The sequence below is a fragment of the Perna viridis genome, chromosome 9 (assembly GCF_037379345.1).
Source record: "Perna viridis isolate PV_CMFRI_1.1 ecotype Kerala chromosome 9, ASM3737934v1, whole genome shotgun sequence".
Classification (NCBI taxonomy): Eukaryota; Metazoa; Mollusca; class Bivalvia; order Mytilida; family Mytilidae; genus Perna; species Perna viridis.
The window spans coordinates 27424037-27451594 of NC_142453.1; the positions used below are offsets into that span (position 1 = coordinate 27424037).

The window sequence follows — 27558 nt, forward strand, 5'->3', positions numbered from 1 at the left end:
TTTAGTGTGTTGAACAGAAATATATATATCTATATCTTTGTTTGCACGGATATTGTAAAATTCAAACTCTTTATTAAATACGTTAAAGTATTGAAAATGCCTCAAGCTGTTACTTCTAACAAAACTATGTTTTACATTCGGACTACAAGTCATATATGTTTTACCCGATTATTGTTTTCGTCGGTCTAACAAAAAAATAAATTTATAATCGTGTACATTTTGAGATTAAAACATAAGGAGATCAATTTAAAGTCATCACTCAAAGTTGGGAAATAGTTTTTCTGACAGATAAATAATTTCAATTAACTAGTCATTACATGTCCATTCAGTAATTGATTTAGGAGCCGATTTGCGTATTGATATCATAAATGACTTATATTCAGTTTCATGGAACATTTCTAAATGTGCAGAAGAAATTGGGGATGATGTAATTCTTACTTGTTATGTCGATGAGACGAAAACTTGTACGAGTAAAACTTTGAGGGTAGGGCCAGATCAAACCATACTCATCTTCGACGGGGAATCTAATGACGGTACCAAATATGAAAACCGCAATGACGGTGGTAAGAATCAGTTTTCTATTTTGATAAAGAACATAAGTTTGGCGGGTGTGAATGTATTGTATATGTGTATGTGTAGATTGTATAGCTATGAGGCAAAACTGGAACTATCATGTAACACATGTGAGCATAAAAGGTTTCAATAATGTTTAATTCATAACATTTGTGACACAATTCACAACTTAACTGAAATTTACAGAACATGCCAGCTTCCAAGTGAGCGTCCATCCTTATCAGAAATATATTATATCATAGGAGTGTCAAAGGACACTTTAGGTTGAATCAGTAATATTATGCAACGGAAGTTAACACTCAGAAAATCAAATAATTTTTTCTTCTCTAAAAGTGAAAAGTTTGGTATATCGGCCTTTTAATAACATTTTTTATATGTTGCATGTAGCAATAAAGTACTTGACCCATAATTAAATTAAATATGGATATTATTTCAGCTACGACAAACCATAGTGACATGAATTCAACAAAAAGAGAAAAAGAAGAGAAAACTTGAGATAAAACAAATAGTATTAGTAATAATGCGATACTTATTACATTACTAGCCGCTGTTGTTTTTTGTGTTATACTTGTAGTAATTTTATATGGAAGTATGTTTTAATATTTAAAATGTATAAGACTATAGCTATAGAGGCATATTCTTGCAACAATACTCTCCTCACACGAAATAAAAAAATAAGATAATTTGATCTTGTAACAGTAATCAATCATTTGTTTGAAACGAACCAATTATAATTTTAAAACAACCGAATTATTTACGACAAAAATTACATATATATAAGTGTTGCAGCTTGATCGTGGACGAACGGAGCAAGTTTCGAATCATGAAACAAATCACAATTTTCAACAATTTCAGCTAATGCAACTTGTAACGGGGATATATTTTAGGAGTGCCATTTCACGTCTCGATATTTAAATAATGCGATTGTGTTAAGTTAACAGTTTACAAGTGCTAATATTGATTACTGCAAGCATAAACATGTTACCTTCTTCGAACTTTTGATACAATCATAATTGATAAGTGTTTAACAATAGACGGTATGCGTGTATTCCGATATCTGAAATTAAGAATTGTGAGTTTTTATTTGTAGGAAAACGGTATCAAACCGGTAGTGAAAGAACGGAAGAGTTTACATAAGTAAAAAACCAGATGTATAGAACCTCTGTATGACAGCACGTTTCATAACATTCCACAAAAGATTCCTTATTCAAATGGATTGTCACATTCTTGATAAAAAGAGTTTCGTAACATTCACAAGGTAGCGTCAAGAAAATATGGAAACACACTGAAAGTGTGATCAAGGGAAACATTAAAGTTGGGCTGATTGACAGATTCGATCGTTAGTTCATTTTTAAACAACGGCAAACACAACTCGGATGCATAATAGTACGGCACTGTCGTCGTCTGTGAAGTCAGCGTCGTCGGCCGTCGTGTCATCGATGTCCGTAGAAACTTGGTTTTTACTGAATTACTTTATAACTAGTCAGTGGATCTTGGTGCAGTTTTACAGCAGGATTTCAAACAACAAAAGGAAGGTTGGCAGTGATGTTTTGGTTTTGGTCTCCAGCTTTTTGGAGTAAGAGGTTTCAATGAGACCAAATGCATGCATTTTTTGGCATTGTACTCAAAAACTTCAGTAGTAGTCCACATGAAATTCAGACACTACCATGTTTTTTTTCAGTCTACATATGGTATTCATTTACATAAGCATAATCATGTCTGAATTCAAACTTGCACTTTTGAGAAAATCAACCAAATAAAACAAAATCAAGACCGATAACTCCAATCAAATGCAATTTTCATGTATAATCTATTATTTTTAACTAAAATTCGCAACACCTAAATATAAATGAAAAAAAAAGACTGGTTAGGTGATCTGTAACTGTTTAAGAACAAAAACTCCAAGTTTTAAGATAAATCCGAGTTCCACATTTACTTTTGTTGTATTGTACGTGTTATTCTAGTTACTCAATATTCATCTTTGTGTGTCTGTTTTCCATGTCTAGTCTTTATCCCTAGATTCATTCTTTTGATTTCCAATGAAATTTTGATGTTCCCTTGATTACCCATGAAAGGGGAATCATTATGTCACAATCGTTTATACAACATTTCAAATGAACATATATCTATGCATTTTATTAATATACCAAACAAATTGCATCAAACAATTAATTTCTAGTTGCAAAAACCAATTTGTCAATAAACATGCCTAAACCTAAGAAGGTAAAATTAGTCACAAATTCGAGTTATTTTAGGTATACACTACATATAGTTTATATTAAGTTAAATGATTCATTCATTGTAAAATGAATACATATCGTATTTCACAAACGTAGGATCTGAAAATATCCTTTATGTAATTTTGTTTCCTTGTTTAAACCATTGACTTGTCATATTGATCATATTGCATATAGGTATATATAGACTCAATACAACTGTTAGAAATCGGAATTTACAAGGTATTATACCATTGCTTGTGTCTATTTATAAAACTGACTGATTTACAAGCCCAAAGTGGATACAGAAAACGACATTGATATTCTCAAATGTATGAATCATTAAATGAGATGAGGAAATAGAAAATTGACAATACATTTAATTCACGTACTTTATCATAAAGTTCACATAGATGTATGTTTATAGTATTATAAGATTATTGTATGAAAATCCATTAATATTTATTAAATAACTTTATTATAATTATGTATTTTTTATTATTTTTTTCAAAATTTCTGAAGTATATGTTTTTGCTGATGTGAGATTTTTCTATAATAATCTAATATTGTACTAGGTCTAATACAATGATATAAGCATCGGTAGAATATGACTTTATTTTGTAGTATATTAGTGTATTGTGGATTTCCAATAAATACGAATACAAATTGTTACATTTACTCTGTCACATAACTATCCGATGAGTCGATTGGCAAAAATTTCATATACCTTCTCAGTCCGTTTTTATCACTACTCGACTGGGATTTATGTTAAATGTGCAGTTATTCAATACGAATCCATACTTTTATGGTCGTCACCTTGTGATTCGTTATGGTGTATTAATCTGCACCATGAAAACTTATTTATTAAACGTGTCTTTGTTTTCCTTTCCTCTTTCTTCTACCCTAGACTTGACTTTTTATGGTCAACTCCTACCAGTGCACCTGGTCCATGCTCCCAGTTTTTAGTGGCATCCGAGTTGCTCATTTGCTTCTGTTACTTTTGTATGGATTACATTCTTTTGATTACGGCTATAACCTTGGTTCCCTTGATTATTCTTTAAAACTTCTTACACTAGAAAGTGAAAATAAAAAATATTTACACTTTGAATTGACGCTTACATTATACGACTATGGACCTGAATACTAGACATAAACATTAATGAAATATACATTATATCAGACACGGTATAGTTCAGGTTGAAGTTATGAATGCACATTGTTAGATAAGTTGTGATGTGAAGCTATTTTTTATCAAAAAGCGGTGTTATGTCCCAAAGTCCGTCTTGGTACTTTGAAGATTATTAGTCTTTGATGGCAAGCGTATACTGTTTAAGCACTATAAAACCCGTACTTAGATGTCTTCATTCAAAAGGTGCCCTCCGATTTTTGATAGGAGAAAATAGTTTCTTATAGACGATTCGGGTTATTATTGAAACGAAAAAAATAATTGGATTGCTTGATACTTTCCAAAACAAGCATTGTTATTCTTTTCTCAAATTACCTGGCAATGGAACGCGCTCGGATAAGACAGCAGATTGGTCGCCTCGTATGTTATAAATTGAGTGTGGATTCGATACAATGATATTGCATTTAGCAGTCCGAATCTCTTGTCTTTCGACATGGTACTCCTCACCCACTTAAATTACTGGAAATCAAATGCTGTTAAATACATTTTATACTTTTATACTATCCAAATAACCATGCGTTCATGTACAATAATCTTTGTACGAATACTGTATTAATATTTATCATTGCGCTGTTTACATTTAACAATGACGTATAATAAACGTATAAGAGACTTATAGCTATTAAATTTGTATTTATTGCGATTCTAATACGACTAGGTTCTTCATATTTTTTTAATAGACACAGCCTATGTGTTGCACGAAATGTAAGGCAGGTTTATCCATTTTTTACCATGAGTATGGTCTAAAGAGCTTTGAAGCATGTCATATTACAATTTGCGATTTAAAACAGTAAATAAGATGAATTTTCGTCCGTCCACGTACTTGCTGTTACTACAATAGGTTTATTTTGATCTATTTTTAGCTAATAAGTGTATGGCAAATTGCTATAGTTGTATATTTCAATTGAATCTAAAAATAAAGATGGAAATTCTGGTTCTATTTTAATCGTGAATATATTGATTCAAACTATATAAAGAAAACAAGGAAATTCTGGTTTCTACATGTATATTGTGTATGTATTTTTTTCTAACTAAAAATAAAGATGTCGAAATTTTACATATAAGTACTTATTGTTTGCAATTAAAAAATAAAGATCGGATTCCAGTTTCGATATTGTTTATGTACATTTGTATATAGGTGTATCTTATGCTTACCTGTAAAATTACTGTATTAAACATATCAACCGTATATAAGTTGAAACATGATTCAAATTCTGACATTGTTCTTAAAAATCGAACTTGATGAACATCAATGAGATTCACATACATTTACACATCATAAAGTCAATAAAAAGTAGCTACGGAATACAACAATAATGACAGCGTCACATCATTGAATAATGTTTTAAAGGTCTTGTAATGAGGTTTAATTGTCAATATTGCTGTTTTTTTATATACGTATATTGTATGTTAAAATAAGACTGTTGTAGTTTACGTTATACATGCTGCATTATTCGTTAAAGAAAAGAACATTTAAACCATAAAAAAACATTTTTTTTCTAACACGAAATGTGATTGTATGGTCGCTTCGTATGGTTTATACTCATAATTTATCATTTTATAATTATACACTGTATCCAATAACAAAATCCGCCGTTTTTTTAATTTGGTTTGATATAAAGTCGTTCATATATTGGGTGCAGGACGTTAGGGTTTTTGTTTGTTTTGTTTGTTGGGGTTTAACGTCCGAGCAGCAATATTTCAGCTATATTCAGACAATGAACATGAAATGAAAAAAAATAGGATGGGTCACAAGGATAATAGGGTCGACAAATTTTTATTGCCACTGGAAAAAGGGTGGGTGGGTAAGGTAGGGCAATTTAGCCTCCTGTGGCGGAGCGCAAACGTTCCTACTCCTATCGAATACCACAACAGGGTTCTTTAACGTGCGAAAAACGTGGCATCTTTCCCAACACGGTGCACCACTATGGTTTGCGGTCAGGTTTTCCGTATTATAGCCTGACAACCCCAGCATGTAACACGCACGGGGCCAGGACGTTAGGGTAAAATAACTTAAACTGAAGATTCAAATACCAAACAAATAAATAAGATATACATGCGTTCGTGTATTGGCTGTGTAAATAGATCTTTTCGCATTGTTCCACAAAGTCCCATACCACATGTATGAGATTGATATTATAGTGGTTTAATATTCCTTTTTTGGTCCCTACCTCCTGAACGATTTAAGTGACGATCAAACAACTGTTTCCGGTCTTCTATTGTCGTATGACACCATCCCATCTAGTATTATGTCATAAAGATCCATACACTTATACTGAAGTATAAGGAAAATATTGAAAATTGAAATTTTAAAAAAGCCGCCATATTACAAATTATCATTCGCAAAAGATTGTATATCAAAGCATTTTTTTCGCTATCGTTATTTTGTCCATCTGCACTGAAAGGCTACATTTTATTTATTTTTGACGGAGAGAAATTATTTTTTTATATATTGTTTGTTTGTTGGGTTTAACGTCCGAGCAGCAATATTTCAGCTTTATTCAGGCAATGAACATGAAGTGGATGATAAAGTGAACATGAAATGATGATGAAATGAAAAATGGGATGGACACAAGGATAATTGGGTCGACAAATTTTGATTGCCACTGGAAATAGGGAGAGGTGGGAAGGGTCGGGCAATTTAGCCTCCTGTGGCGGAGCCCTATGGTTCCTACTCCGGGAGAATACCATAGTAGGGTTTTTCAACGTGCGAGGACCTGCACGGGTCAGTTTTATATAAGACCATTTTCAATATTTAATATTCACGAATTTGAGTTATCGAATCCTAGCAACTACTCAGTAAATTTAGAGTTGGTACTAAGCATAAACGTTATGTTTGGAAAGGTCCCATCTGAGACTGCACACGTGCACTATATATCTTAAACTTTGTTACACGATCTTATTTTTGGTCAAAGTTTATTGACGCATTATCGACAATTCTAAATCGGTTCATGCTCCACTGGTATATGGAATTTCCCTAACACATGTACTGATGTTCAATGTTACTTTCCATTTGTAATAACAATGTTATCTTTTTTGAGCAATTATTGTATTGATATTTGAGCTATGAGAATTTAATTGTAAGTTTCCTACCAGCGAAAATTTGAATTTGTCATGTTGAAGATAACAAAATATTGTAAGTCGTTTTTATTTTCGGTCATTTATTTGAATTATGTGTTTCGTATATCAGTACATCATTCACTTAACTATTAAATCAGGCATAAAGTTTGTATCTTTATAATTGTTTGTGTACATACAGCATGTTCCCATTTTACCCAACATTTGACATTTTCTAACGAATACTTAAGGCGGGTAACTGTAAATGGACTGATGATCTTCTACGTCTACTGTACGTCGTCTTGTTTTCAAAATATATATCTTAAGAAAAGTAAATCCTGTGCAGCAATGTTTGACATGGATATTCAGTTTCCATTATTTTACGTTATATAATGTAGTATTTAATTTAAATTTAATAATTTAAATCAGATGCGTGAAGTGTCTTATAAAGATTAATCTATGTTAAAGCAGACAAGACAAAAATGTTTTAAAGTCTAAAGACATTCTGGAGAGAAATAAATAATTCACTTTTATCTTAGTATTAAATTTAAACGGTGGATCAACCTGAATGACCAAGTATGCCAAGGAACAAACATCGCTATTAGTTGAAAAGATAATCCTTAATTACTCTTTCATATGGATTTATATACATTTCACATTTCTCAATAATGCCAGTGTTAGATCAACTATCTAAGTTATGACTGCACCACGGTTGCAAAAGAGACAAGCTTTTTGATCAAGGTTGTAAAAACATTCGTTTCATACGATATTTGAAATAGTTTTATTTCATATATCTAGAACTTATTGAGAAAAATACTGTTTTTTTTTCTCTGACTTCAAGATCAAAGACGGACGATGAATTTTCATTAAATATTCAGTATATCATACATATTGATAAATCAGATTAACATTTAACAATCTTGAACATATAATGAGCCAAATACGGTCTTTTGATGTTTTACATATTTTATTTTTTGTAGGATAAATTGTTATTGCATCTTGTTGTAGTAGGATTGGTAATATGCTGATACCATCTATCTATTACCCAACCAGACACAACTTTTGCGATATGTGTCATTTCTTTTTATACTAAACTTACTAATGATTATTTATATTCATTTGTATCTTGGTTTTATAAGTAATAATTTTAGAATGTAGAGATGTATGCACGTTTTTATTTTTAAATCTATGCAACACTTAATAACGATGAATGTTTACTTTTAAATGCGTGTCTTGAAACTTAAGTCTTTATTTAGTCATAATATGCTGTATGTTTAAATATGAAAAAAAATGAACAAAAAATATGAATATTCTGAAGCAATATCGACTCTTACAATTTTTTCTGCAAATAAATATCAAGATAAATTCAGTATCTATGTTTGACAGGCGAAACATTATTTTTCAACTTTCTGTTCAGACAAATAATACTATCATCAATATTCACTAACACACCTGACAATCGTTCCATAGTCTGCAACACAGTTTAACTTCAATACCCTTTAAGGTGATACAAAGAGAATGGATTTGGTGAAGTATCCATTTAACAAATCAAAAACAAATCTTCAATACACAAAGTAATAACTTCCAGTAAGGGTAATTTATGACTCGGTCTAATGTTAATAACCATTATGCACAAACATACAAACAATGGACAGCTTTGTACATTTCATCTCGACCCCTCATAGCTCCCATGTATTGTTACGCATCAAGTTAGCACCAGTTATACACCAACTATTCTCATCATCATATTTGCCATATTTCACCAAATAAAAACAATTTTTAAGAAATAAAAGACTTTGACCACTATTTTAAGCAGCATCTTCATATGTTTAACGACGCTGTACTTCATCATCTTTCCGATATAAAACCACTTAATTAGTATAACAAAGAACAATATTCCGACTACAACACTGATATTAAAATGACTTTAACAAACCATTACAATAACGCCTATGTATCGACGATCGATGAAAATTATTCTCACCTCAATAAATTTCTACCCAAGTTTTTGTATTTAAACCAAACCATGAGCGGACGCTGGACGAGGACACAGACGACAACTGCAGCATCATTCCGTTCTACGACCCCAGATAAAATAAAATCAAAGAAATATAAATATAATTATGTTTAGTTCCTGATAATTAGATAGCGAACAATTGAAATATCGCATTTACAAGTTGTTATAAAGACCTAAAAAGATTACATGTTGTTATCTATAAATAGATGTAATACTCTAAAAATATAAATATCTATCTAAATATAAATCGGTTTTATGTACTTTAATACATGCATAAAATGGATTCTCATTATCAATAAATGCTTGTACTTGATTATATTGGAAATCGCGTTACTTTATTTGAGATTTTATGATGACTTCATTGATTTTATGATAGACTCACAAAGACAAAGGTAAAATCGTGTCATTGTTGTCGTTAGGTCAAGCAAAAATTGAAACATTTGTTACTGTGTCAGTACTGTTTACATCCTCCGGTGAAGTTCTTGAAAAGCAGGAACATTTTTCGCTATCATGATCTTGTTCTTTGCACTGAAAGGCCAGATTAGTTCTAGCTCGTGTTTGATCGTTATTAGTATTCAATTTGACTTATTACTGATGGAGAGTGATAATTCCTAATAAAGACCATTTTCATTGTTAAATATGTAAATATGCGACAATCCTAAAATATTGGTATGAAGCATAAATTAAAAGTTTGGAGATTGTACACTAACCATAATGTTTGAGGCACATTGAATTATCATTACAGGTCAACGGAAACACGAGACAACACTATACAAAAGTTAGAAAGACATTGTAAGTTTATGTAATATTGTTCGTGTATATATTTGTCAGTTGTTCTACGTTTTTGTATCTGGAAATTCCATAAAACATGTACTGATGTTCCGTTTGTTACAACAAAATAATCTTATTGTGCAATTATAGTATTGATATTTGATCTGAGAGAACTTCCAATAGCATAAAGATTTTGTCAAGTTGTGCAATATGATTTACGGGGAATAATGAAACATTATAAAACATTGAACTAAGCCATTTGCATTTTCGGTCTTTTATTTGAATAACTTGTTTAGTATATCATTACGTCATTGACTTCACTATTGAAAAAGGAACATAGTTTGTATCATGATAAATGTTTGTGAACAGTAGGTGCCGGTGTTACCAGTCAGCCATATTATTGTAACAAATACGTATAGTGGAAAACAGTATCTTAACTGTTGAATATGCCTTTTTGAGGTCGTCTTGTTGTGAGAACTTTTATTTTAAAACAACACAAAACTTCTGTGCAGCAAAGTTTAAACTGGATATTCATTTCTGAATCTTGTGCGTAATTTGGTAATAAGTTGTAACGGGTTATTATTACAAAGCTCTTTAAATTGTTTAATCTCAATCGAATGAAAAGAACAACACTTGTCCTGAAATCAAGTTATAGTCGCTTGTATTTATCTTCTATTTAAGTTTAGCAGGCATGGCAAAACTGCTATTTAGTCTATGGACATTCTGACTCTAAACAAAAAATATATACATAATTTTGACTATAGTGTTATAAATTTCCTTCGCTTAGTTCTTGATTAAAATGTTTGGGCATCTTAAAGATAATACACGTTTTTTTTAGTTTAAAACATGAATTCGCACGGATAATATAAAAACTGCAGGTAAGTGCTGATTCGGTTATTCCGAAAAATAAACAAAATCATATCGGTATTCCAAAATATCCTTTTTCTGCGAGTTTTTATGAATAGAATATTAAACTAATTTCATATAATCGGTCAACTATTCAATTGGAAACTTACTATACTTTGTATGCTTTAAATATGTTAGAGAAGTTAAAGAAAAGAATCGCAAAGAACCGCAGTTAATTGAAATAAACAAATGAATTTTAGACAAGACGATTTTGATCATAAAATTCTTAATTTCCCTTTCATGTGCAGATATATAAAAGAATCCTCAGCATATTGTGTTTCTCAGTTTTAGTGAGAATGTAAATTTTGTTTTAAAAAAAATCATATTGAGACTTCTGGAAATTAAACTCCAGTAAATAACCTTTCGGGAATGTAAAAGTAATTAGAATGAATCTGATCCAGCAGACATTTCACCATTTTAATGAGAAAAGCACGATAACCTTACCGTTTTTATACAGCATGTTCCTTGTACACCGAAAATGTAATCCATCACGAATCATTTGAAATATACAAATCCTCACTGATTTCGTTCTTGGTGTTTTTTCTGAGATAAAACCCCCTTTTTTATTAGGTATGATATATTTCTGAAATAGAAATATTATTTTAACACTTAAACAAGAAATAAAACTAAACAAAACAAAACAAAAATTTTGAGAAATAAAATCAATACTCAATAGCATTTAAAAACATTTAACATACTACGGCCTTTAGACTGTTTCTTATCATTTGGTTGAAAAATGTTGAACATATTTATTCACTATCAAAACGAATTGTACAAATTGTTAAACGAAGGTTTGGTTATGTACTGACTATATCGACATATTTATTACCCAACCAAATACTAGAGATTTGAGGTATTGCATGATTAATATATTTTTAGAAGTAAGAATTTTGTGACCATTTAATTTTATTTTTAAATCTACGCAATACTTATCAACGATAAATGTATACTTTGAAAAACGTGTTATGGAACGTTTTCACTTATTTATATATTAATTCAATGACATAGACTTCTTGGAGATTTTCCCCCATCCCTTTGAAAATCAAGAGCTGAAAGGGAAAACATATGGGTTGTTATAAGAATTGTATAAGAAAATATTTCTTCTCCTTCAAAGTGGCGCAATTCTACATTGCAGGCTCATTAAATACCCTCTGGTACCCTTAAAAGACTTTAGACATTTGATAACCAATCTACTATTGACAAATATATATCTAAGTAAGGTTTTGATATCAAAAATGTATTATGTTTCTTTCATTTAAAGAAAAGAAGAACACAAATCATTAATTTATAATTGAAAGTCTAAAGCCATAAATTGAAATCGAGTTTCGAGAATTCGTAGTGCTGCCTCAAAATTCTCTTTGATTGATCTTTGGTGAAAATTTAGGTTGTATCGTGTCATTACCTGTATATTTTTCTAGATTTCGAGAAGAAAAGAAAAAATAAACAGTGCCAATGAGTATATTACCAATTGTACTTCTATTGACATTTTGTGATGCAAGTATTAGTAAGTTACATTTTTATTAGAATTTGTTCTCTTTCTTGATTCGACTTTAGTGCTATGGTTTGATAAAGCAATATGCTGATTGAAAAGGTAATCAAGGAAACAAGTATTCTAGTGGAAATCAAAAGAAGGTAATTCATGGAAAATAACAGACACTACAAACAGATACACACAACAAAAACATAAAACAACCAAAATAATACATATAAAGCAACAAAGGTAAATGAGCAACTCGGACTCCAATAAACTGGGAGCATGGTCTAGGAGCACAGATAGGGTAATCGTCCTTTGCTTTTCTAGAAACACCAGCCGAGATGCTCATAAAAAGTCATGTCCGGGGTAGACGAAAGTGGAAAGGAAAACTATGACACATTAAACAAATCGGTTCTTATGGTGCAGGTGGATACACTGTAACGGTCCACAAGTTCATGATCAAGACCACAAAACTTTCGTAGTGATGACCTTAATTTTGTAGCAACATAACCCTGAAACTTATAAACATAAATAATTTTAATTGTTAATAATTGTTTAAACGTTCCATGATTATGAAATGAGATGTTTTTGTTAATAAAAATCATAAATAAATACCAAAATGTTTTTTATAGTTATTAGTATGTATTTCCTAACTTCTTCTTTTCATATTAAGGGATAAAGGTACAGATTATATTTGTTTTGCATGGTATATGTGTATTCCTTGTCCTTGATTCTGTTGTAACCATATGATGTAGCCTTGTATTTATATGTGTTATTTGTAAAGTGCATGTCCATCACACAGTTTTTTTTTGTCGTCAGTACAGGTTTGATATGTTGAACTGAAATATATATATCTATATCTTTGTTTGCACGGATATTGTATAATTTCAAACTCTTTATTAAATATGTTGAAGTATTGAAAATGCCTAAAGCTGCTACTTCTAACAAAAAACTATGTTTTACATTCGGACTACAAGTCTTAGATATGTTTTACCCGATTATTGTTTTCGTCAGTTTTACAAAAAAATAAATTTATAATCGTGTACATTTTGAGATTAAAACATAAGAAGATCAATTTAAAGTCATCGCTCAAAGTTGGCAAAGAGTTTTTCTGAAAGATGAAGAATTTCAATTAACTAGTCATTACATGTTCATTCGGTAATTGATTTAGGAGCCGATTTGCGTATTGATATCATACATGACTTATTTTCAGTTTCATGGAACATTTCTAAGTGTGCAGAAGAAATTGGGGATGATGTAATTCTTACTTGTTATGTCGATGAGACGAAAACTTGTATGAGTAAAACTTGGAGGGTAGGGCCAGATAAAAACATACTCATCTTCGACGGGGAATCTATTGACGGTACCAAATATGAAAACCTCAATGACGGTGCTGAGAATCAGTTTTCTATTTTGATAAAGAACATAAGTTTGGCGGATGTGAATGTATTGTATATGTGTATGTGTGGATTGTATAGCTATGAGGCAAAGCTGGAACTATCATGTAACAGATGTAAGCATAAAAGGTTTCAATAATTTTTAATTCATAACATTTGTGACACGATTTACAACTCAACTGAAATTTATAGAACATGCCAGCTTCCAAGTGAGCGTCCATCCTTATCAGAAATATATTATATCATAGGAGTGTCAAAGGACACTTTAGGTTGAATCAGTAATATTATGCAACGAAAGTGAACGCTCAGAAAACCAAATAATTTTTTCTTCTCTAAAAGTGGAAAGTTTGATATATTGGCCTTTTAATAACATTTTTGATATGTTGCATGTAGCAATAAACTACTTGACCCATAATTTAATTAAATATGGATATTATTTCAGCTACGACAAACCATAGTGACATGAATTCAACAAAAAGAGAAAAAGAAGAGAAAACTGGAGACACAGCAAATAATACTAATACTAGTAGTAATGTGATGTGTATTTCGTCACCAGTTGCTGTTGTCGTTTGTGTTTTCCTTTCCAGTTGCTGTTGTCGTTTGTGTTTTCCTTACCAGCTGCTGTTGTCGTTTGTGTTTTCCTTACCAGTTGCTGTTGTCGTTTGTGTTATACTTGTAGTAATTTTATATGGAAGTATGTTTTATTAAACATTTAAAACATATAAGACCAATATATCCTTGCAACAATATTTTCCTCACAAGAAATTAAAAAAAGAAGACAATTTGATTAATAACAGTAATCAATCCATTTCTTCGAAACGAACCAATCATAAATTTAAAACAACCGAATTATTTACGACAAAAAGTACATAGAATATATATATATATATTTGGAGAATGCGGAAGGCCGTCATCATCTTTGTTGACTTACAGAATTACATGTACTTGTATGAATACAAATGAACTTCATTTAATATAATATTGAAGCAGCATATCTCATCATTGTTATAAGTAAAACGAGGAACCCTGACCAATTAACTTATGGAGGACCACTCGCCCGTCTATGACAATATTGATTTTGGGGGTTAAGACTAAAACATTTTAGAAAGAAAGAGGACCAATAACGCTCTCGGAAGAAGCATTTTCCTGATGTTCGGACAATAACTGAACCATATCTGGTATTTTAGGGTCACACTCCCAATATATTTAAATTAATAACTGAATATTAAAGTCAAATACACTTTAAAAGGATTAATATATCAGAAATAATATCGACTTTTATTCTATCCCTTTTGTACAAGAGATACTAGGCTTTTAATTTACCAAACTTACAAAAAGAGGGGGGTAATTTTCAGCTGTTGGCTTATATAAAAACCTCTATTTTGCAAAAAATCCATAATTCAATTTTCGTACAAAACTGATATTATATGGAATATTCATATGCAAATAAATAAGCAAATTTTCAGAACAGTTCACCGTGTAGTTTTTTGTTAATGTTTTAATGATAGTAGGGTAAATCATGCTAATATTCAAAAAAGATTATCAAGTATCAAATTAGGATGACTTATATTGACAGTTCGGAGACAAAAAAAACACAAAAAAAAAAAAACCAAACATACAAACAAAAGCAAAAACCAAAACCAAAAAAAAACAAACAAACAAATGCGCATGGCCAATATGTGTGAAGCTGGAACAACAGGCTCCCAGGAGCCTGAATCGCTCACTTGGTTGAGTTTTGCCTTTCAAGGGCAGTTATAGTAAACAAGAAGTTGTCAAACAATTTGACTAAAAACAAACTTTGATAGGACTTATTACAAAGATCATTTCAGTAAATGAAAGTGTAAATCTATCATAGTTTTCAAGACATTGGCTGAAAACTGTAAAAAAACCTGTCATTTTCCCTGTCAAGGGCAATAACTCTTATTAGAAGGCGTCTGACAAATTTTATGCCTGAAGACTTTTGTAGTCCTAGAAATAAAGATCATTTCAGCTTTTGAAAGAATTTGGCTAAACCTAACGGTTTTGGATATATATGCGAAAAACTACTGTCTGATCCCTATGTTCTATTTTTGATAACGGCGGCCATAACTCTAACATCGCTTAATAGATTAAAATGACAATTTGACCGCAGATAGATCTCATCATGCTGAACACTTTTATCTAAAACAGAATGGGCTAAACCTAACCATTTTGGAGATTAATGCGAACAACTATTGTCTGATCCCTATGGGCGGCCATGTTTTTCGACGGATCAAAAATCCCCACATCTGTGCAGGATATCCCAAGGAACATTCATACCAAGTTTGGTTCCAATTGATTTTGTAGTTCAGTGGAGAAGAGTTTTGAAAAATTGTTAACGACGACGACGGACGCCATGTTAATAGCCTTCGGCCAGGTAAGCTAAAAACGCTATTCTGTATGTAGGATGCCTTTTATGACCATGCAATTCATTATTTTATTATTTGCTATAACAGATATGTAATTTGTTACAAAGCTGGTATTACAAATTTTAAAAACGTATTCCATTAAAAGGCTTCGTAGTTAATCAATACTATCTGAATACTTTACAAGTTCTGTCGCCCTTCCTGGTCATCGCCTGTTTGGTGAATAGCTATACACTAGAAAGAAAAAAAAACATAACTACAAACTAGGAAATACTTTTAGAGATCACCAGAAGTTTTCAATTAGTGTAAGCACATCTTCAAATAAGAATTGAAACTTCGACTCGACTAAATCGTAAACTATTTGCACCAAAAAATACCGATATATTTACATTTCATTATACTACATAATACGCATGTGGTATCAACCTCGACCAATATCGAGGCCCTTGGAGTGATATAAGAATCTCGGCTTGACACCAGTTCGTATTTAGAAAATGGAGGTTGCATAAACTCCTAAAATATTTTACCCAATATCAATATTACTTAAAAAAAATAGCCCACGTGTTCAATTTCGACTGTAATAGCTCGCATTCATAATTGATGATGGTGGATTTCCACCGTGATATAAGAAGAATGTGACTGGGTCAATCAATATAGATCCATGAAACTATTTGTTTTCTATTTATAGCGTTAAAATATTCTTTTGACCTATAAATAGATCCAACGTAATCTAAAAGTTTCACGAGCAAAGAACTAATTAGTAAAGTTTAATTATTTTCCTTTAATTGAAAAACAAATATAAAAGCGAACAAAAAAATTGAGAATAAAGAAAACAATGCAAGTCTTGTCATATATCGTACGTAATGTTATGTAAATGTTGGTGAATTGGACGTATAGTTTACGAGAAAGCCACAGCTTGTTATATGGTGTACATCTAGTTAAGAAATTATAACATAATTAGAGACATTACATAAAGCATTCATTCATTGAATCTGTCAGTCGCAAGGAATGTTACCATACTCCCACTGACAAAACTCTTGGGTTTTGGAAATCACGTTTCCTGATAGCACGTCCGTCTGTCCACGCATCTTGTAAGGCACAGACCATTTTCTTCTCAAGGCGGAAGGGGGAGGGCGGGGGTGCTCTGGAATTTTACGTTGAGTTAAAAAAAAAATCCTGCGTTGCTGAGTAAAACATCTTTTGGGCTCAAATTTGAAATATATATATTTTTTCCAAAATAAATCTAAGCTACACCCCTCGGTATAAGAATGGTCGTTGTTTAAGCGTTCTAGAACAGCCAAATTGGAGTATCTACAGGTAAAAATTTGATAACAGGGTCTGATACAGAGAACTTCGGAAATGAAAAATACTGAAATATAAATGTATTTCAAATGCATATGGAAAGTAATCCGTTACATGTACATATACATGTATATACATGTAACAGTATCTGAATTCAAATATACCTTCATTTATCACATGACAATACTTACAGACATACGCATACGCATTACCGGTAAAAGTATAATATTGGAAGTGTCTAGATAAGCAATTTAGTACAATATTTCAGAGTGCGTTGTGACTGGTCCGGCGTAGTCGATCTTAGGACGAATAAGCCCCTGGAATGACGGTCCTAAAGCTACGGCATCCTTTATTATACTCGTGTCGTTATCAGTGAGCTGTGTCGTATTTTTTATGGAAACAAATGTAATAGATGTGTTTTATTTTCCTCGAATGTGACTGTTCTTCAATTCAACGAAAAATAGCCTGGTAAATTTTTTGTAACCTAAAAAAGCAAAGCAGAAGTTTCGTGACGTAAATGGTTAAACCATACTATGGATTTTTAAAGGGAAAAACCACCTTTGCATTAAATTAGGCTCTTATGATAAAATCATACCCACGTAAACAAAAATAAATAACCTTTAATGCAAAATGCGTTTTTATAAAATGCTCAAGGCCTTGAAATATAAGTGGATAGCTATCTTGCAGAACTCTCCTATCTGAAGAAAGACATGGCCAGATTTTATTGATTTTTACCGGTAGCTTCCGATTGGCTCGTGACGTCACTAAGTCGGTTTGGTACTAATACAAATACTGCAAATAATATGTAAGCAAAGAATATTCCGTGAATATTTCTACGATCATATTTATCTTATCACCAAAACATGATGAATTATCAAGCTTACCATTGCACGAGTGATAAAAGAGAAATGTTCTGAAAGTTTTTTTTACCATTCACACGAACATTTTTCGGACTTCGGAAGTAGCCATAATATTTTGCTTACAAATATTAGTCATCTGGCTGCAAATTCCGTTGTTCGTCAATGATATCTGACACTTGCTTATACATGTTGTGCCTCAATCTCTTCTTTTTATTTGTGGTTGAAATTATAGGGGAAAAGTCCAAAATGTGCGATTTCGTCGGACATCTTAATCAATTACCTATTTACTTTCACTTTACAAACCGACTTCGTGACGTCACAGTTCAACCGGTCCTGTTTGCGCCCATAGGCGCGGGAAATTCAAATTTCCTAATTATAAATCTCGATTTATTAATTATGAAAAGGAAATTAATTTGTTTTAATTTAATTTTCATGAATATTACGGCGGTAGGTACTTTTTAAAACAATAGAACAATAGAAAGTCACTGGGAAATGTTAATCATCACTTCATTAGTGTATAGAGTTATATCACTAAACAGTTGATTGTAAATTTCCTTAATGTCATATATAACATTTCCGTCATACTTTTGCTAAACCTACGATAAAGCATTCCCACATCTTTCCACATAGGTTCTATTCCAAATTCCCTAAAGGAACATTCATACCAAGTTTGGATCTAAATGTTCAAGTAGTTTCGGAGAAAAAGATGTTTAAAGAAATTGCATTCAAAATAGCGAAATATCATTGAAAGGGGCAATATCTCCAACACGGCTTAACAGATTTACATGAAAATTTAACCTCAGGTGGATCCCATCGACAGAATATGTTTTTAAATTAATAAGGTTAAAAAAGGAAGGGGGAAATTACATGGCTTAAAATTTCACACGCAAAGTTTGGAGATTTCGACTTAAATTATCTAGAAATTAGGGGTAAAAATTATTATCAAATAAGTAATCATAATTAAATACAAAACTGCAACAAATTAAAATGGTGTGTCCACACGTTCCCCAATTGTTCAGTGTTCGTATTAAAATGTTTCCTCCGAGGCATTTCATTTAGAAATGTAAGCAATTACGAACGCAAAGTCATTATATAAGCTCACATGGAATTTTGGCCTAGGTCAGGCAATATGCATCTATCTTTTGGATGAAACAGTTTTTATCTCTCAAACTAACTATACAGGTAAGCTTTACAAACAAGGATTGAAAAGGGTTTTTTGCAGTCATAGTTTTGCATGGAATTTAACGTGTATGTTCGTAATTTTTAAAAGTGGGCTTCAATCGATTCATTTATACACCGATACCATTCGTGTAATTTTATTTCAATATACAACGAACAATAATGGAGAAATTGACTATTTTCAGTCTTACTGGGTCCTCTCAATCATGCTTCTGATATCACAAACATCAACTGGAAGTAATACTGCTATATAACGCCCAATATGAATACGGTTGGTACTTTGGAAAGGTCGGTAATTGGAAAAACTCGTAAAGTTCAAAACGATTCGTTTGTTTACGTTTTAAACCGTAAAAATTATAACTTTATTTGACATGTAATCAAAACATATTCGCTGCAAATGGCAAGGCTTTCAAACAGATATTATTTTGTTCGATTACAAATCCAATACTTTTTGCCTTTTTGGTGCAATTCAACAACGGGGAGAAAATTTTTGGCGCGATTAGATAACATTTTTTTTCGCAAAAGAACGATTCTCGATTAGTTATTTTATAAAGCCCAAGCCATCGATATCTGTTGGGTAACTATTCGAAATTTACGGGATTTGGGTTTGACTTGCGTGATTGTCCACATGTCCTGGGACCTGTGTAACATACAGAAAGTAACTGACACGTCTGTTTAATAAAAAGGTTCCTACTGTATACACGATACAGTGAGACAATTGAGGGTTTCAAAACTCTTTATCACAAGCATATGTTGAAAAACGGTCTATGACGACTTTATAGACAACAAAAATCGTGAAAAGACTAAAGGTTGAGACTTACGTATAGAAATTAAAGTTAAACAAGAGGTGAAACAAAATGTTAAAACTATGCAAAAATATCAGAAAAGCTTCAAATGCCCTTTCAACATTAAAAAATAGAATTTACACATTAATGTATGACATCAAAATATATCAAAGACTTTGAAAAGTTAAGAAATGTCGTCAATATTTAATTGTACATGTATATTTATTTCGGTGTCAAGCTAGATATACTGAAGAATAACAAATCAAATTACATTCTTTAATTCAGCATCCACACCATTGATGATTGCAAAGATGGCTTTAAGCTTTCCGTTCCTTGCCTATATTGTAAAATTAAAATTTAAAGTCCTAAAACATATAGCTAGCTATTGCATTTGTATAAACTTATATCAATGTACACACTGTCGTTTTGAATATGCTGCACCATCGTTCTCTTCACTTACGCTGTACATAAAAATCAGTTAAAACATAAGAGAATAATAACATTTACTGCGCATATCATAAAATACACTGAAATTATTTGATAATCTGTTTAACACGTGATGTTTCAAGTGTCAAGGGAAAACATCTTCGAGGTATTTTTGATAGGCAACGCCCACACTGAACTGAACGGTTTTTTTTTGCATAATCAATGTAAGTCATATGTCATAATATTACGTTTGATAATCAAGGCAAGGAGCTGGTAACCTCTGGATTACATGTTAACACTATCTTAACAAACCTTAAACATTGTTGAAATAGTAAATAAATAAATTTGTATATTTGTACCCTAAAATATCCCTGGTGTTATGAGGTCTGCATCTTTAACATTTCCTATTCATGAATGTTTTTGATTCACACAAAAAAAGGAACATTAACGAATGCTGTTTCATTGTAGTTTTTGTTCATGGTATGTTTAAAATGTACGAAAATGATACAGCACCGTTTTGTTTCATTTGATGCAGCCAATATAGTGCAAATCATAAAGTAATGGGTAAAATGAAATATTCTGCTTAACAGTCACCATCAATGCTGCCAGCTTTGGCTTTCATTAATGAGTACATATCCTCTAAGTTATAAAATCGTCATTATCCTCATGTTCATCGCTACTAGAATCACTTTCGGGCAAGGGATCAGCTTTTAGCGCTAAGTCAATATCAGCATATGGCGTGCGGCGATCATCTCCAATAACAATTTTCGGCAAACATTCACTGCTGTTGAAATGAACATCGCTGTAGTTCAGGTTCTGTCCTTGGGAGGCCTGAATATCATAAAAGGTATGACAAGTACAACATGAGACAGTTTGCTAAATAAACTCATCAGATGATTTGTAAAGGGATAAAACAAAATAAAATCAAATGTCTTGCTCATAATTATAGATCATGTTCTAAAATTATTTTGTTTAACTAAATCTTGAACAACGTTGGCAACTTAATTTTTTGCATTCCTCTTTATAAACGCAGGCCAGATTATTCAGTTGACAAAAACCTTTTCGTTGATTTAAGATTATTTCTATCGTCGTCTCCATTATGCATGGTTGATCAGGTTACATTAGTATTAGAAAATGAATTTGTACGAGTTTTTGTGTTTTTTCACGCTATTATCACGCACTGGTCATTATAGGTAGAATTAAAGTAGTGCCTTGCATTCAAGCTTGTTGTAAGTAAATATATCTGGAGCTACTTATACTTGTTAAGACTATGTTAAGACACATGTTTTAAACTATCGTAATAAAGTAGTATCAAATAGCAATTATAACCCTCGACTTTGAATCGGGTTAAAACTGCATTATTTCTATTTCGTGTGGCTAATCAGCCGATTATCTATTGCTATCAGTATAAAATAATGTTTTTTGAAACAAAAGCTTAAAAGCAATAACACTTGTAACACGAATGTTTTACCTTCCTGTTGGGATATACCTGATCTGTCACTGAGTGTTGACCTCCGTTTTCACCTATAACATACGTGATTTTATATCAGTTTACTGAACCAGCAGTTATAAACGTTAATTATATAAATTTTGTTTTATTTTTAATCGTTCTTTTAAAATGGTAATGATAACAGTAAAGTATAAAGATTTTGTAATAATGATCAAATTTGTATTGATGCATAAATGAACTGTTGAACTCGATATTTATTAAAAGCTCTTTAAGTATTATACTTTTCAAAGTATGATTTAAACGAAATAAACCTAATATATCGTTACTATGTGTTGCTGTGATTTGATTTCTAGATTGACAAACAGAGTATGACACTTCTTGTCCTAATGTCATCTGCAGTCTCCTCTTCATCGATGAGTATTCTTCACTGTGAAACCTGATCGATGACACAGGAATTGCATTTTGATTGCCTTGGTTAACTTCAATGCGTTCCTGTAACATAGATTACTACATAAAATCTATTGAAACTTTGTCAGTCAGGTAAAGGTCAAATTACTATTGTTTATGAAAATATTTCTGTATTATATTTTCATTTGTAATTTTCCTTTTGTATCATAATCATGGTAAACAAGTTGCAGTAGTTTCAGTACTTTTATGTGATTATACTAAGGTTTAATACAGTATACGGTCAAACATTGTTTAACATTGTAAAAGATTTCAATAACTTCAAATATTGAAATTTTGAAAAAAAAAATAAATAAAAATAAAAACATATGAAATTCCGATCGCCTTGTATACCAATGGTACAAATAAACTACTTTTTTCATGAAAATTAAGTGTCATTTCTTGAGCATTACGCACGGTAACAATGCCGCTTTTTTTACTGTCAACAAACATTTTACAGATTCATTTTAAAATTAACTCGTTAAAAAAACAATATAAAAAAAAACATCTAATCATTCATACAGAACGGCCGAGCAGCCTGAAATTGTAAAATTGTAAAAAAAACTTACCTCTTCCTCTGATCTATGTCCTACAACATTCAGAATAAGACTACAATAAGAACTTAAATAAGAATTTAAAACGTTCTGAATTGTTATGTTTATAGCATTTAATATTTATAAAATGCCATTATTCAATAAATTTACTTATAGACTTGAATTGATAATGGTTAGTATTCCAGACTAGAATTATGTAAATACTTACATATGTACATACAGTGTGTACATTTAAGTCTTTATATGTATAATTCGAACATCTATCATATTTCTAGATGAATATATACTTTTTGTAAAAGCATTGTAAGTAATTAATTAAATTTTATCCTGAACACTACATCGAAAATACCACACACCTGGACCTATACAGAATATCCTAGCCCCGTGCAGGTCCGGGTGTCAAAAGAATAGGCCTGCAGCAGCGCTAAGTTGTCGTAAAAGGCGACTAAATAGTGCTCAGAACCCTAGCCGGGGGATAGGGCGCTCTGCCCACAGAGCAACTGGGATGTGTGCCCCAAGTGGTGGAATGGGGTACCCCTGGCGTGTTACATGCTGGGGTTGTCAGGCTATAATACGGAAAACTTGACGACCGCAAACCATAGTGGTGCACCGTGTTGGGAAAGATGCCACTTCCTCGCACGTTACTGTGGTATTCTCCCGGAGTAGGAACCACAAGGCTCCGCCACAAAAGGCTAAATTGCCCAACCCTACCCACCATTCCCTATTTTCAGTGGCAATCAAAATTTGTCGACCCCATTGCCCTTGTGTCCCATCCAATTTTCGTTTCATCATTATTTCGTGTTCATTTTGTCGTCGGTTTCGTGTTCGTCGTCTGAATATAGCTGAAATATTGCTGCTTGGACGTTAAACCCCAACAAACAAACAAAACAGAATATGCTACAATACATCATTTTGACTATGTCGATATGCCGTATATCGCATCTGTACTCCAAACACTTAAAATGAAGTAGAAATATATGATACATATTTAATGAACTTGAAATGTCAAAAAATGTTTCACATACTGTATTAATCTTCGTCCTATATCACCAGTCAGGCTGGGAGAGTTTGAAAATATAGGAGTCTCTGGTGGATACGGCATGCATGTGAAACATATTTTAATGTAATATTCAGTATGTACTGCTCGAGTCATTGCAAGTTTATTTGGTTAATTTCACGTTTACGACTGTTTTAACTAATTGACATACCATGAATTAGCCTGCATAGCACTAAAGCCAAAACCGTCATGAATGTTCCCGAGACTACAGTGATGATATATACTTTTGTTTGTAATCCTGCCAATAATAGAAATTGGGAAACATATCGTAATATTTTTTTATACTATTTGATATAAAAAAATTAATCAGAATGTGTTTGTATCGCAAAGCATGTGTTACAAATGTGGATGAAAAACCATATGGAAAGTGTCCAGTCTTTAGTGTAATGATTTAGATTTCGCAAAATACAGAGTTATGAGACAGTTGTCATTTTATAACCGGTCGATGAACAAGAGCATTTTGACGAAGTACTATTTGTTAAAAAAAACAATAAATGTCTAAGATATAAAACGGAATAAGGTGAATTATGTTTTAATATTGCATACAACAGTACTATAACAGAATAGATCACAAAATGTCAATTATTAATCTAAAAAATTGCATCATACCTATTTTTACATTCGCTATCCCTTCACTATGGAGCACGCATACTAAATCCTCCCGTGAGTCTTTTGCCCAGGTTTGTAACACCAAAATACTTTTACTCTTGATTGAAATAATCGATTCATTGCAGGTAGTATTACCTGTATTCAAAAACCTCAATTCTGTTAGTCCTTCGCTGGTGTCTACATCTAACAACCCTGTTGACATACCTAAAAAAATTTATAAGGAAGAGTTTTAAAGGGTGCTTTTTATCATACATTATTTGTATTTCCTGGACGTCTTTTTGCTATTATTTATTTTAATATATACTTATTCAGCGACATTATCAACATTTCTAGATGTGTCATTTTCTAAATGATGCAATTAATTGAATACTTATATATCATATTGTCACATAAATTGCAAGTTTGTTTACATTACACAGTATAATTTATATAATCATGAGTACTATGCAGCTACTTTTAATTACTACATGTAACCCGATCATGATATTTGAGTTAGTTGAAAGAAGAAGCACACTTGTTTTGTTCAAACTGCAGAAGTCTTTGTTGATGAGTTCACATTCATATCTAGACGATTTCTCAAAGAGGAATGTGTTATTGTCATCATGTTTGAATATAATTCTTCCAGACTCTCCCTCATCTGTAGGATATGTTATGTTACAAACAATTCCATTTGAGTGACTAAGCGACCGCTTGATTGATTTTTGAATTATTTTGTCCAGCGATTTGATGTGTTGGGGAATACCTAAAATGATTGTACATGTATCATTGTAAAATTAAAAACAAACAAACAAAAACAAAACCTAAACAAAAACAAAAACAAAACAAAAGCTAACAAAGACATAACAAAACAAAACAAAACCAAAATAATGAATATGTTTTTATAAACTACAGTTATATTTTCGGTTAGACATTGTAAGAATAAAGTCTCATCCAAAACAATATGGAATAGAGTACGATGTCTCTAATTTCATTGTTTACATTTCCTAGCTTATGTGCGAAAAACCGTTCCCTACTCTACTGATTGTATGTGTATTAGTAGATGACATTGTTTTGTTTATGATGTTACACACACAAGTTAGAAGAATTTCAAATCTATTTACAATTCCATTGCTTTATGAAAAAAAAGGGAAAGAGTTCTTACATTATTAGTCATTGATTATCTGTAATACATTCGTTACAATGTCTTACGTTATACATAAACAGATTCTTGCGTTCTTATTATATGACAAAATAAGAAAAAAAAATAGCAGATATGGTGAAATACAACAACCTAACAAGCGTATAATCTAAATCAAAAATAGTAAATACATGTTAACTAGTCGTAAAACATTATGTTTTTGACACTCGTTACTCTACTTCCAACTCGTGAGAAAAAAAGGAACTCTCACAATGATAGACGAAATTTATATAGAAGAGAGGGATTTCGCAAATTTGCAGCATCGCATCGATTCCAGAGTTTGTGTGCACCTTAGACTTGATTATATATGCATATGAATCCTTTCATCAACATGCTGATCCTAACTATGCATGATACATGTCTCTGTACCTGTTGCAATGACTAGCAAGTAAGATGGTGACTTCCAACATCCAATTAGACTTATATGTATATAAATTTATTATATTTAAATGCTGTTATTTAACATTTATCTTTCTGTAAAAAAAACTTACGACAAAGCAGCAAGGAAAATGTTTCACTTCTCATCCCCATTTGGCATCGGTAAATTCCTTTATCGGCATTTGAAAAATTTTGTATTGTTAACGTTTGCCCATAGCCATTTCTCATTTCAATCTTGTATTTCTGTTGTAGATGTGGACATTCATTGATTTTCCCATGGATTACAATAAAGCTGCCATTACGGTAAGACCAGGTTGAGTTGTTTAATGGAAAAGAACACTGTAAGTCAACATTAGTATTCTCGTTTGCGTATATTTCAACTTCGCCCTTTGCCATGGCATATTTCATATACACTGGAAGAGAAGAAAATTCTTTCAAAACATTAGAGTTGATCTTTATAATAGCTTTAATGATATAATTATAGTCGTATTCTCATATTATACATTTATCCCCAAGACATTCATAAACCCAAAAAAGTAACCATTCCTATCATAAAAATGCGTCATAAAGAAATTTTAATTCTAAGAATATTTTTATACAATAACCTGTAATATCCTTATAGTGACGAAAAGAAGTAATAATCAACTCATTTATCTCTTACATTGTATATAACTTTATTGGTGTAAGAACACATCGGAGTATGATTTGTCATAATGTCGAGATGGAGGATAAAAATGTTTCGAATTTAATTTTTTTCCGGGAAAAAGTATTTCCCGGTTAAGATTTTAGGTTTACTAGAAAACATTTTGTTCAAGATTTTGTTTAAAAAAATTGTGGTAGTTTTCTAGTTAAATTCTAATTTTACCATTTATATACCGCTGTCATTCTGACAGGAGGTAAATAATCACACTTAAGAGTTTACACAAAATCGATAAATAAAAAAAAATCAGACTAAACAAATTTGCATGGCGGTCTGCCTGAGTGACGGAAAACGGTGTCCCAGTATATCACGTAAACAAAACTTTTTAATTGAAAAATTTTAAATTAGAAAAGACCAAAACAATCCTGGACATAGCCGTAACTACCTTCTTGTAGTATTTTCAAAATTAAAAATCTGTAAAATTGACCAGTCTGACATATTGAGTTCACTCGAACTTGTTATTCATGTCTCATTCTATTCTAATAAAAACAATGCTTTTAACATCTCAAGGAAATATTTTCACTAGAATGTAGAATTTTAACATCGTTTAAACCAATATATAAAGAAAGTATTATCATTACTTACTAGAAATTGTCAACACAATTGCATAAAGGACTGACATTATATCCATGTTTAACCTACACATGCTAGGGTTA

General features: G+C 31.6%; 2 protein-coding genes and 2 long non-coding RNA genes across 17 annotated transcripts; 2 read left to right on the forward strand and 2 right to left on the reverse strand.

Moving 5' to 3' along the window:
- LOC148607577 (uncharacterized) lies at positions 1–3459 on the forward strand. Its single transcript, XR_015915019.1, has 2 exons — positions 1–563; positions 1010–3459. It is a non-coding gene; the product is annotated as an uncharacterized LOC148607577 (long non-coding RNA).
- Positions 1174–11525, reverse strand: LOC148607578 (uncharacterized). Of its 8 annotated transcripts, none has more exons than XR_015915012.1 (7): positions 11425–11525; positions 11171–11309; positions 9760–10549; positions 9017–9110; positions 5131–6250; positions 4291–4448; positions 1174–3861 (listed from the first exon to the last, which is right to left on the reverse strand). It is a non-coding gene; the product is annotated as an uncharacterized LOC148607578 (long non-coding RNA). The 8 variants fall into 8 exon arrangements; XR_015915013.1 differs by having other exon boundaries at positions 1175–3861; positions 4291–4434; XR_015915015.1 differs by having other exon boundaries at positions 1215–3861; positions 4291–4434; positions 6147–6250.
- Positions 9244–14305, forward strand: LOC148607579 (uncharacterized). 3 transcript variants are annotated; one of them, XM_088544439.1, is made up of 6 exons: positions 9244–9441; positions 9795–9841; positions 10659–10698; positions 12145–12230; positions 13414–13713; positions 14040–14305. In XM_088544439.1, the coding sequence occupies exons 4-6, from the start codon at positions 12179–12181 to the stop codon at positions 14303–14305; spliced, it is 618 nt and encodes a 205-aa protein (XP_088400565.1). In that variant the 5' UTR covers positions 9244–9441; positions 9795–9841; positions 10659–10698; positions 12145–12178. The 3 variants fall into 3 exon arrangements, with proteins under 3 accessions (XP_088400565.1, XP_088400567.1, XP_088400566.1); XM_088544441.1 differs by having other exon boundaries at positions 9244–9841; XM_088544440.1 differs by lacking the exon at positions 10659–10698.
- On the reverse strand, positions 13721–27558 carry LOC148607580 (uncharacterized). Of its 5 annotated transcripts, none has more exons than XM_088544438.1 (11): positions 27488–27558; positions 26316–26615; positions 25162–25389; positions 24783–24851; positions 24190–24276; positions 22997–23016; positions 22295–22475; positions 22005–22057; positions 20379–21364; positions 17475–17767; positions 13721–16215 (listed from the first exon to the last, which is right to left on the reverse strand). In XM_088544438.1, exons 1-9 carry the CDS (start codon positions 27546–27548, stop codon positions 21173–21175), a joined length of 1191 nt encoding a protein of 396 aa, XP_088400564.1. In that variant the 5' UTR covers positions 27549–27558; the 3' UTR covers positions 13721–16215; positions 17475–17767; positions 20379–21172. The 5 variants fall into 5 exon arrangements, with proteins under 5 accessions (XP_088400564.1, XP_088400563.1, XP_088400561.1 ...); XM_088544437.1 differs by having other exon boundaries at positions 22023–22057; positions 22310–22475; positions 24648–24851; XM_088544435.1 differs by having other exon boundaries at positions 22310–22475; positions 24648–24851.

What these genes read in the sequence shown, in the direction of transcription:
- LOC148607580 (XM_088544434.1), bottom strand. Translation starts at nt 27,548, where the DNA reads ATGTGTAGGTTAAACATGGATATAATGTCAGTCCTTTATGCAATTGTG. An exon ending in GATAGCGAATGTAAAAATAG is followed by an intron (nt 24,277 to 24,647) that starts GTATGATGCAAT and finishes TATTATTGGCAG; the next exon opens with GATTACAAACAAAAGTATAT. An exon ending in GACATAGATCAGAGGAAGAG is followed by an intron (nt 22,476 to 22,996) that starts GTAAGTTTTTTT and finishes TCTATGTTACAG; the next exon opens with GAACGCATTGAAGTTAACCA.
- LOC148607579 (XM_088544441.1), top strand. Translation starts at nt 12,179, where the DNA reads ATGAGTATATTACCAATTGTACTTCTATTGACATTTTGTGATGCAAGT. An exon ending in ATTTTGTGATGCAAGTATTA is followed by an intron (nt 12,231 to 13,413) that starts GTAAGTTACATT and finishes ACTTATTTTCAG; the next exon opens with TTTCATGGAACATTTCTAAG. An exon ending in GGAACTATCATGTAACAGAT is followed by an intron (nt 13,714 to 14,039) that starts GTAAGCATAAAA and finishes ATATTATTTCAG; the next exon opens with CTACGACAAACCATAGTGAC.